At 36.7% G+C, this 12,182-nt stretch overlaps 1 protein-coding gene across 2 annotated transcripts; it reads right to left on the reverse strand.

Annotated features, from left to right (window-relative positions):
• Positions 1-1,262: 1,262 nt before the first annotated feature.
• Positions 1,263-4,290, reverse strand: LOC112743601 (uncharacterized). 2 transcript variants are annotated; one of them, XM_072214371.1, is made up of 3 exons: positions 3,715-4,233; positions 3,381-3,625; positions 1,263-1,643 (listed from the first exon to the last, which is right to left on the reverse strand). In XM_072214371.1, exons 1-3 carry the CDS (start codon positions 4,063-4,065, stop codon positions 1,562-1,564), a joined length of 678 nt encoding a protein of 225 aa, XP_072070472.1. In that variant the 5' UTR covers positions 4,066-4,233; the 3' UTR covers positions 1,263-1,561. The 2 variants fall into 2 exon arrangements, with proteins under 2 accessions (XP_072070472.1, XP_025648665.1); XM_025792880.3 differs by lacking the exon at positions 1,263-1,643 and having other exon boundaries at positions 3,004-3,625; positions 3,715-4,290.
• Positions 4,291-12,182: the final 7,892 nt, after the last annotated feature.

The following is a 12,182-nucleotide window of genomic DNA, read 5'->3' on the forward strand; positions in this document are numbered from 1 at the left end:
CCACAGGGATGGAGACCCGCTCTTGAGAATAGTTGGGGACGGAGACGTGGCATAGGTACCCTCCCCAAAGGGATCTGTTAAATTCTCTGTGTGTGTTATATTAATCCTTTTATGTTTGGATTTTAATTATTTATTACGCATGTGAATTTTAATTGTGTTATGTCATTATATTGGATTATGTTATTTTTTTTATGTTAATTTTTTTTAAAGATAATAACTATGGATATTTGAGGGTATCTACCTTCTCTATTAAAATAATTAAATGGAAATCCATGACAGTTATGAGGTAGAAATGGAGAGTTTATTTTTTTAAAAGGTGATGGATATGGGGAGAGATACCTACCTCACGGATATTCATTATTATCCTTGAAAAAGTTCAGACATATTGATCGAAACATTTTTCTACCTACTTATACTTTATCCCCATTACAACTTGAATAAAATCTTCTTAATTTTTGCATATACAAGATGTATAATTTAGAAGAAGTCCAATTTCAAGCTTATGATAATGCATTTCACATGAGATGATATGAGAGTAAAATCATAAACACTTTGTGAGACTCAAGTGCAAAATACAATTTTGGTAAGAATGTCATACTTGATCCATACATTTCAGTCAATCTCATATGAGTATGTTAGAAATGATTATCAAATCTCATTTATCATGTCATGAATAATTGGTTATATTTGCTTATGTCACTTGTGTCATTATAATTTTTGAGTTTTAAATTATTGAATGTTGAATAAAATGAGTTGTGTTCTTTAAGTTTATTACGCAAAATTTAGTTTTGTATGCGAACATGCAAAATTTAGTTTTGTGTGGGGAGAATAATTATCAAGTCTAAGGATTTGGTTTTACGTTATATTTAATTTAAATATTCCTAAAAATTTTAGTTCAATCATTCACAATAAAACCCACTAAGTTTTATTTTCTTACACTTAGATTTTTGCGTATCCTCGTACAAAACCAAATCCTATATGATAAACTTAACAATTCATCTCATTTTATTCAACATACAATAATTTAAAACTCAACCAATGACACAAGAGAAGAAAGCAAATATGACCAATTATTCACGACACGATAAATGAGTTCGATAATCATTTTTAACATATTCATACGAAATTCAATTATGAAATAAAAAGGATCAAGTATGAAATGCGTACCAGAATTGTGTTTATTGTTTCATTCTCATATAATCTCATGTAAGATGATTATTATAAGCTTGCGCATTGGTCTCACTTCCTCTAAATCATACATCTTATACATGGAAAATTAAGAGGACTTTATTCAAGTTATAATGGAATTAAGATGTAGGTAGATACAAAAATATTGCTTAAATTACACCGTTGATTATTTTTTTTGAAATTGTAAATTAGTTTTTACATTTTAAAAGTTTGTAATTAGGTTCCTGTATAAAATATAATTTTGTAATTAGGTCCTTGATGACGTTTACCATAAGAAAAAAAAAACGCACATTTACTATAATGTCCTCTTCTTCCTTTTCTCCCTTTTCTTCCTACTTCTCTCTTCAGCGTTTCTGTTCTTCTTCTTCCATTATCACCCTGAGGCACCATGCCAAAGCCCGCCCCCGTCCCATTCTGCCATTATCCCTTCTCTTCCCCTCTTCTCCTCCCTTCTTCTGTTTCTTCCACAAATCAACATAAAAATAGTAGCCTAATTTACCACAATCATATAAAAACAACAACAAATCAACATATTATAATTCAATAACCGAATAGCTAAACAAAGAAAATTAAATTTTTTTTCTAATAATGTAAAAGCAAAACCCAAGAGGAGGAGAGGGACTCGTGAGCATAGATGTCATAGATCTGGCACGACGACGGTGAACCGAGGTGAGAGACAGAAAACGCTGAGGTGGGGTGCTATTTTGGAAAGTGAACCGGACAACCTAGAAAGACCCATCCCTAACACAACCATCGCAACCCAGTTCATCGTCTTCATCGTGCCTCTTCTGCTATGTGCCATGGTTGCCGCTTGTGAGGCGCCGTATTCTTCAGGTTGCTAAGCAATTCGTTGATGGTTTCTTAGATGGATTAAATCCTTTAGAGAATTTGAGGGACGAGATGATAAAGATGGAGAAGGATAGTGGACGTTCTCTCAGGGAACAAAAGAAGGTTTTCATGGCCAAAAATACCGTTAACTATTACAACTACGATGCAATTTTCCAGCCCCTCCACAGTAGCATCTCCGATCATGTCTCTCTGTTTTCCATTGTCACTAATTTCTGTTTCTGACCAAATACAAAAATTCCTAATGTCATGTGTTTTTTAGAAGAGTTCTTGTTCCATGGCGAGGCGTGCGAAGCTGCAAATATCTTTTGACGAAGCCATCTGTAGCTGTTCGAGCTGCGAGGAGGAGGAGCAGGTCAACCAGCAGATCAATGAAGAGGAGGAGGAGGAGCTTGAGGTGGTGGCGGGTGGATGGTGGAGGGGTGGAGGGTTGGGTTCAATGATAATGTAAAGGCAGAACGCAGGACGGTGGATGGTGGGGTGGGGTGGAGGGTGGGGTGTTGTTTTAAAAAGTAAAAAAGTGAGAGTGAAAAAGTTGGGGAGGAGTAGGGTGGGTTTAGATAGTCTAAAGAGTTTTTGATCATTTTCAAATGGTTAAATTATTCAGTTGGTTCCTATACTTTTACTAAAATTACAAATTAGTCCTTACTATCAAACACGTGTAACTCACATGTTTAAAATAGCGAATATGCTGACAAATATTCTATTAAATTAAACGTTATTTAAATAGTGGGGACTAAATTACAAAATTTAATTTTGTTTAGAGACTTAATTATAAACTTTTAAAATGTCGGGACCAATTTATAATTTCAATGAAAATATAGAGATCAACCGTGTAATTTAACCTTTCTTGATTATATGATTCTAAATGTACAATTCCAAAAGCTATGATATATATATATATATATATATATATATATATATATATATATATATATATATATTATGTAAAGAACTTCATCAGCATCACATGGTAAGTCTGTTACTCTGGGTTTGGTGATTATAGTTGTATCACCGAAATCAGCTATTGTTGATGCCAAATCAAAGCCGTGTGATGTTATTAGTCCCAAGTTGTAAGCCCTCACTTGGGTTTATTGGCATCACACACAATGCATCAATGGTATTTTCCTCACAGTAAAATTGAACTTCAGTTATTTTCCTCATTGTTAGTCTTTCTCGTTCTCCCAGTTTCCAATGACATGTTTTGTTCGTAGATGAACTGAGAAGTTAAAGCCACAAGAATAGAAAAAAGAACTGCAACCTTTCTCCAATCAGTGGAGGATAAAGCAGCAATAGCCTTGACTATTCCGATGCTCAACAAGGCAATGAAGAAAAGGTAAACATACCGCCTGGCTTTGCCACCAGCTTTTTCTCTGGTTAAATCTTTGATCTTTTGTGCTTCCACCTTGGCTTGTGCAATATCAACAGGGGCCTTCTTTCTGAGGTTCTTGAAGAACAAGCCTTCGTTTCTGTTGTCCTCCATTTGAACTTCAAACTCCTCGAGCTCGTTTTCACGGTTTGAAATCTCTTGTCTGGTAAGTTCTGTAGATTCTTCGAATTCCAGCATTTGGCGCTCTATCTTTGCTGTTATCTGATAACCACAAAAGAACAGTGTCAGCGGATAGTTACTAAAGTTCTTTTCTTATGGCATGATTTATGTGGTTTAACTAAATATCATACTCTGGCATCAGCTTCATCTAATCCTTTGAGGGCCTCTTCTCCAATTTTCTCAAACTCAACTATGGCTTCTTTGCTAAATTGGGTCAAATATGCGGACCGCTCGTCTACATAATCCATTAGGCGGATCTTTTGAGCTTCAAGCATGGCAATTTGTGCTAGCAACTCTTGTTGGCGAGTATCACCGGGTTGGAAATCAGACTCGTTAGACTTGCAGCGGCCCAAGATGGAGCTTCTTTTGTTTTGGAGGATCCCTGTGCAGTGGATATCATTCTTGCTATTGGTAGGACTCAAAGAAGGATGAATGGCTTTGAGTGCAATCATCCTTTCGTTACCGTGAAGGTATGTATTCATAACAGGTTGAAATAGAGAAAATTAAATGAAATGGGGAGAAATGGGGGTGCAAAGTCTTTTGAACCTCTTGTTCTCTCTACATTATCCATTGAAATAATGATGGTGATGTTTTTGTACAATATAAAAAGGATAAGGATACTTTCTTTTATGCTCTAAATGCCTTTTAGTTTGGTACGATCTTGGGAAATTCTAATTTGGTCGAGAAAATTTCATTTTGGTTGTGCATGGGGATTCTAATTTCTAACCTAGTCCTAGATTAATATTTTATTTTTTTTAATGTTTGTATTTCTAGTATAATAAGTTAAAAATTAAAAAAAAATATTTGTGTTTCTTTCTTTTTTTAAATACAATCAAGCACGAGCTTGACCTATTCCTAGCGTTTTTTAGTTTTTAACTAACATCTGTTAAGTGATAGACAAATTAATCATTTAATGATCTTGCAGTAACATTTTTACCAAGATAATATAAAGAAGCTCGGCACCACTTTCATAGTTTTGAAGCATATACTTTGCTAAGTTATTGGTTTTACATGTCGGTTACATTTTAAGTATGACATTTAATCGATATTCGTTCTACCTAAAAATATTATCACATGTCAGCAAATCTAATTTTATTTTTAATATGTATTCTTAAAATGAGTTTAGAAATAATATATATTATAATTTATTTAAATTTTTGTTTAAATATTTTATATAATTAAAAAACTATTAAAAATAGTTAAAAGATTAATTTATATTTTGGTTATTGTTCTAAAAACCGAATCAGATTGGCCGGTTCAATCAGTTAATCGAAAACCGATCACCAAGACGGTTCGGTTAGGCTCAAAAATCGCTTGACAAAAAATTAACCGACAGTTAACTGGTAAATTGATAGAACCGGTCAATTTTTTAGTGGTATGCCAGTTTGAGAATCCCCCTTTAAAATGGCGTCGTTTTAGCCTTAAAAAAATCCCTAAATTTTCTACCCGAAGCCCAGACCCCAGTCCCACTCATCTCCTCTCTTCTCCTCTCCTCTCTCAAAAAATCTAAATTGAAACTTGAAAGAACAAACAAAAGAGGAAACGAAGAATCCTAGCGGACTAGACCCCAGCCCTGTAGCACATTGCCATCGCACCCACCGCAGCACCCGCACCCACTGTAACCCCATAGCCCCGCAGTCTCACAGCCTCGCGGAACCCACAGCCACCGCATTTTCTCTCCTCTGTTCGAGCGCACTTCTCTCTGTTCGTCGATGTCCCGCCGTCTCCTCTGTCGTCGTCGTCACTTCCCTTCCTCTTCGCCGCCGGTAAGCATTGTGATAATAGTTAATTAGTTATGCTGTGTAGTTTGTTGAGTTAATTCGTCCCCTCTGTGTTCGGTGTCCCCTTTCTCTAAATTATTTTTTATTTTTTTGCTGATTTAGTTTTATTTTAGAGTTTGCTAAGTTTGTTGATATAGTTATGTTGTGGAGTTTCCTGATATTTCTATATCAGTATAATTTGTTAACAGAAAATGAGATAAAAACAAAGGCAGAAGCAAGAGCTAAAAAAGTATGGTAGTCACTTGTATAGCTTCTTTGAAACTTATTGAAGGAATGGAAAATGAAGAGTTGAATACTGGTTGTAATAGCCCAAACCACCCGCTAGCACGATATTGTTCGCTTTGGCATGCAGGGCCTCACGGTTTTACCTTTAACGATATGGATGATAGCCGAAATCCCCCACACTCACTCGTCAAAACGCGTCATGCTAGGGAGAGATATCCACACCCTTATAAGGCATGCTTCATTCCTCTCCCCAACAGATGTGAGACCTTACAGTGGTGGGGCTTCAAAGTCTGGGAAACGACATGTAAAACCTTTGATCCTGATTCACATGGGGAGAAGTTGTTGCAGGTTGAATTGTTTCCTTTATATCTATTGGGACTCGTATTTGGTTGTTTTAAATTTGATTCGTTATACAAAACACAGTTTGCTCATTGGTTTTCATGTAAAAAATGAGTCAAACATATGTACCATTCTGATGGTTGCCATCATGTATTGTGGTATTTTGGATTTTTGCAGAAAATTCTAACTATTAGAAATCATGATGAATGAGTGAATAGACTAGGAGTACAGATCTAATTCTTTTGTTCATTAGTCTTTTTCTTTTGAGTACAAATATATTAAATTAATAAGTTAAATCTTTCTAACAAGCTGCTTAGCACCAATTTTATCTTTTGAAAACTTATTTGTTAATTTTTTTATAATAGAACATTATGTGTTTGTTATTATGTGCATTTTAATTGTTTAATTATGAACTTTAATGTTTGAAGTTGTTTGTAAACTTCTAATATTAAACAATGAATAATTTATTATCTGAAATTATAAAATTTTAAATTTTATTAAGTTAAAAATATTAAATTTATATATTTGAAATTATATATTAAATTAAAAATAATTTTATTTAATATTTAATTAAACCGGTTAAACTTCGGTTGAATTCATGAACTAGTAATCTTATCGGTTTATTGACCAGTCCAATTCTCATAATCTTAATTTTTTAGTATTAATAAAATATTAAAATATTATTATAGTTTATTTAAAAAATATTTCATATTTTATATATACAAAATGTTGCCATGTCTTAAAAAAAAATTAAAATTCGTATATTTGCGTATTTTGTATTGTGTTACGTTTTATTTTTATGTCCATATTAATGCCCGTGCTTATGCTCATAATATTGTCCTCAAGATAATCTCGGGGGTAAAGACCCAATTCGGTCCTTGTCCATTTTTACGAAAGATAAAGCTATCTTTGTCCAAAAAAAAGGGACATTTCGACCCTCAACCTTTTTATTTTGGGACAATACGGTTCATTTGTTAAAAAATTTATTAATAATAATAAAAATTAGTTTTGTGGGGATTTTATTTGTATTTTGTGGGGTTTTAAACCCCCCACAAAAATCTTTTCAACAATATAACCAATTACTACAACTACTACCATTATCTTTTTCGTCCTCATTATTATCACTCCTACCTCTATTATTTTTATTGTGTAACCATACTTTATCATCATCGTTATCTCCTCTACCGTCATCATCACCAATACCAATATTATCAACATTAAAATTCTCTTCTTTCATTTCTTATTCGATGTTATTTTTTTCCTTTAAAAGGTATTGTACTATAATTACTTTTTTTTGTGGCATCATTTTTATCAATAGTTTTTCTTCACTTAACCACCGTTAATAAAAGAATTTTTTGAAAACAAAGTTATTAATAGTTTGTGGAGGTTTAAAACCCCCACAAATACAAATAAAACCCCCACAAAACTAATTTTTATTATTATTTAATAATTTTTTTAACAGAAAGATCGTATTGTCCCAAAATATAAAAAAGCTGAGAGTCGAAGTGTCCCTTTTTTTTAGATAGAAATCGCTTTGTCTTTTATAAAAATAGACAAAGACTGGATTGGGTGTTTACTCTAATCTCAGAGCAACGGGCATAGAATGGCAACCTGTAATGTGAATATGCTTTCTAGATATTGACAATACACCTTGTACATTGTATTTTTAATATTTAAAAAATACAATACATACTCTATATATTATATTTTTTAAATATTAAAAATATACCTCCTAAATATTATTAAAGATAAATTCAAAGAAACATTTTGCTATAACAATTTGCCTCTTACGAATTAATTTGTCCTCAAAATTTTAAAAAATACTATACAATTTAATAATTGAGTGTTATATTAAAATTTATTCAATGTCTAAAAAGATTAACTTAATTATACATGTATTCAATATATAAAATAAAAATCCCTATATATTTCATTTTAATATAAAATAATATATTTAAATTAAAGTCTGGATCGTTAATTTTGCATTATTTTCATTATTGTGTGATTATAAAATTTAAGAAATATTTATGTAATTCTAAAATATATTGAAGGTGTATTTTAAAATATTTATTTTTATTCAAATTTAATTATGTATTATATTGGTGTGCAAAACATCGAAACCATTGACTGCTAATTTTACTTTTGTGCGGAAAAGAATGCAATATTCTATATATAACTACTCCTCTTTCTTTCAGCACTATTATACTCGAAATTCAGAACACAAAATAGAACGCGGAGGATTCATACCAATGGGATGTCAGTTCTTTCAGTTACATTTAGCCTACGTTTCCTTTATTTATTTAACAAGAAATTATTAACACTTATATTATATATATATATATATATATATATATATATATAGATTTAGATTATGGATTTAAAAATTAATTAAGAGTTCTGAGATAGATAAGAGACTTGCGAGTTGAGGCGGTTGTCAGATCGTCTTCTTGCGAGTTGCAGGTACCACCCCCACCGCCCCGACGCCCAAGTCAGAATGGATCTGAGAGGTATAAGATGTGTGGAATGAGTGACGTACCTGAGGGGACTTCTAACTCTACTTTATATAGGTGGTGGTAGTTTATAGATTGAAGGGCCGTTAATAGAGGGTCTGAACCCGGGTAGTTGGGTAGAGGCTGTTCTAATGCGGGACCTGGGGACCGGGTCCATAACAATTACCCCTGGAGTGAGAGAGCGAGCGTGCTCGGTATTGTTGCTGGAGGAACTTCGCGTTTTGAGGGCTTGCGTTCCAATTTTCTCAGTCGAGGCTGGGAGTCTGCTGGTCGTCTCATGGCTACAGCATGGGAGACCATTTCGAATGCTTGGGCGTTTTGTCATCTGTCCGTTGTTCTTCTCGAAAGAGAGTTTATTGGTCACGTTTTTCAAGGTGTCATAATGGCTATTAGTGTTAGGGGATGTTTTGGTTTTTCCTTCCATTTTTGTATTTTGTCTTTTCATTTTTCAAAATGCTCAGTAACTGCTTTGTTTTCCCCCTTTTGTTTCCCTCGCTTTGTTCTTTCGTTTCTCTTTTCTTTATTGGATCAGTTTCGCATTCTCCCTTCGAGCAAGGCTTTGAATTTCTCTGGATCGCTTGTGTGCTCCGTGCGTTTGTCTTGTGCTTTGGGTTGCTTTGACTTCTGCTTTACTTCAATCTTCATTAGGTTGATGCTTCGCTCCCTTCTCTTTTATGTTCTGATTTGTTTGCCTTTTTCCTTTTTGTCTGGTTTGTGTTCTTTATTCATTCATGTTGGGATTGTGGTAGTAGTAGTAGTGAGTTATTAGATGGGATGAGCACCACTGCTTTGTAGTTTCAATTAGTGCCAGGAAGATTTTGTGTTTCGCGTAATTTTTTCTTGTCTGGTGTTGGTAAGTTGACAGTGGTGCTCCTCTCTTTCTTTAGGTATGGCCCACAGAGAAGTGAGGGCGTTGGAGCCCCCGTGGTTCCGGTTGGTAATGTTCCCTCAACGTATTACTAGGTGACCTCCGATGTTTCGGGAACAACGGCTAGGGTCACGGAGGTGGATCTCTAGCAGCTTCGTAACTAGGGGGTGATCTGTGGGGGTGGTGGTGCAGAGCGCCAGTATGAGCTCGCGCTCCCCGAACCCAATGAGAGGGTTTGCTACATCAATCCCGACTCGCCTCGTGTACGTAATTGGATGTGGGTGTACGAGTTGATGTTTACACGGTTGGGGGTGCATCTCCCGTTTTCAAAGTTCGTCCAAGCATTGCTGAACCGCAATTCTGTGGCATCGTCTCAGCTGCATCCTAACAGCTAGGTTGCCATTCGGTCGTTCGAGCTAGTTTGTTCGTATTTGGAGCTCTAGATTTCGGTTGATGTATTTTTGTTCTTCTTCCTGTGCACCCTGCCGACCAAGGAGGGAAAGCATAAGAAGGGGTATGTGTCGTTTAGGACTCAGCCTAACTGATGTATATTCGGCTTGTTTGAGGACTCTTTTCATGGGTTCAAGAGGGAGTATTTCAAGGTGTACCCTGCTCGCGGGCATCATCCCTTTTGGTTGACTCTGGAAGGAGAGCGTCGGTTCGCGACGTATTGGAATTTTGGTGTTGGGGCATCGTATTTGACGCGGGTTACCTCTGAGGGGTTGTCCTCAGAAAATAAGGACAACGTTGATGTCCTTTGGCATATTTTTGGGGAGCATCCGTTGAATCCCTGGGATGTTATGGGAGATCCGGCGACGTGCCGAACTTATATTGGTGTGTGGCTCTTCCCTTTGGCTTTCTTTGTTTTTTTGCCTGAGTTTGTGACTTTCTTGGCCTTCTTTGTTTTTCTATCCGATTTTGTGACTTATGTTTTTCCTTTCGATTTTTTAGTTCAGATGGCCGGCGGTTTGACTAACTTGGCGAGGCTGAAGGCCGCCATTTCCCATGAGGAAGGTGGGAGTTTTCCATCGATGCCTCAGTCTCTGCCTCAGGTGGATTCCCGAACGGTTTCACACGAGTAGATTTCTGCTGGGGCGGGTGGTGTCACTTTGCTAGGGCCAGCAGTAGTTCGAGTTGAGGATGAGGTCGTGGTGGTGTCCTCTGAGGTAGCTAGGAAGCATAGGAGGATGGCAGAGGGGAGTAATGTTGAGAACGTAGAAGATGAGGGGCGGTGCCCTCCATGATGGACCGGAGTTTCAATGCTCTGGCCTTCATCGATCAGCATCTGCTCCCCGGTACTGAGGAGTTTTTTCATGACTGTAACGTCATTGATCAGGCGAAGTCGATGTACCATGCCCTTCTTCGTTCTATCGTGATAGTCTGGAAGGTGAAGCCGATGCTAGCTTAGGTGGGTTTGCTGGATGGGAAGCTGCACCAGTCCCAGGCTGACGTCGGCAAGATGAAGGAGAAGCTGAAAGCAGTGGAGACAGCCAGGCTAAAGGCTATCAAGGATGCCGAGGCTGTCGGGGCTGAGTTACTCCGTCTTTCCGAGGTAGAGACTTTACTTTTGTCCTAGCTGGGGAGCGAGCGCAAGCGTGCCTCAGATGCTGAGTCCCAGGCTGCTGTTAGTTGTAGGACTTTGCTTTCTTTGTTTCTTGTTGGTTTTTGTTTTTATTTTCTCTTGTCACCATGAATTCTCATCACTTTGGTTAGGAGTGTAGTTCAAACTATGTTGTAGAAGATGGAAATTACAATGAAAACGTGCATCAAGGATTTGGAGATCAAAGGTGGGAAGAGCCCCAAGCTTTTGGAGAACCTTCTTGGCAACAATCTCCTCCCGAATCAAGTTTGACAAGAGTGCTTGGAGATATGACTACTCTCCTCACGGAGATGCGCAAGGACCAAAAAGCATTTTATTCCATCCAAGCCGTTCAAGCGCCACCCCAACATGACTACTCTCCGAATTCTTATGGGTACAATCTAAATCTTAATGCATACCAATCTAATGTGTGTGATGACCCTTATTGTGATTGTCAACAACAACCACCACATACATATGACCCGTTCCCTCAATATAGTCCTCAACAACCATACTCACAAGCCTCATACCACCATTCACCCTCATATGATCCTAACCCATACCCACCATACCAACCACCATATGAACCATATTTAGAGTCACCACCATTCCAACACCAATACTCCCAAGAACCACAATTTCCATACACACCATCTCAAGACTCTCACCAATATGGACTACCTTCCAACTACAATGCCTTTCCCTCAAACAATGAACCCTCTCTTCCACCACCACCTTCATCGGAAGACCTAATGCGAGAGCAACAAGAACTTCTAGCTAGGTGTAGGAATCATGAAGAAGCATTTAAGGAGCTAGAAGCTAAGATGGCTATCATAGCGGAAGCCGTTGTCAACATGGTCTCATCCCGCCTAAACCTATGCGATCAAGGCACTCCCATTGTTGAATGTGGAGAAGCACCCAAAGAGCTTGGTGAGGGAATGAACTTGAAGCTCCAAGGTGAGGAAGAGGAGTTAAAGCAAGAAGTACAACAAGAGGAGGTGGTAGAGATTATTGAACAAGAGGAAGTAGTAGTTGGATATTTAGGATATGTTGAATACATAGAGGAATCACAAGTTGAAAAGCCCTCTTCCAAGAAGCTTGATATTGATGTAGAAGAGGGTATACAACCTCCAAAGCATGTCATGGTTGAAGACTTGGAAGAGGTTGATCAATGGATGGATTCAATCATTGATGAATTCTTATATACAATTGAATCATCCCCCATTGGGCTTGAAATTGAGATTAAAGAAGAAAATTCATAACCTCCCATACCCTTGGTGAGCAATGAAGATGAGAT

This window comes from Arachis hypogaea, chromosome 14 (assembly GCF_003086295.3).
Source record: "Arachis hypogaea cultivar Tifrunner chromosome 14, arahy.Tifrunner.gnm2.J5K5, whole genome shotgun sequence".
Taxonomy (NCBI): Eukaryota; Viridiplantae; Streptophyta; class Magnoliopsida; order Fabales; family Fabaceae; genus Arachis; species Arachis hypogaea.

Coding starts and splice junctions, on each gene's coding strand:
- LOC112743601 (XM_025792880.3), bottom strand. CDS start 4,065: ATGAATACATACCTTCACGGTAACGAAAGGATGATTGCACTCAAAGCC. Junction 3,626..3,714: donor TAGATGAAGCTGATGCCAGA/GTATGATATTTA, acceptor TGTGGTTATCAG/ATAACAGCAAAGATAGAGCG.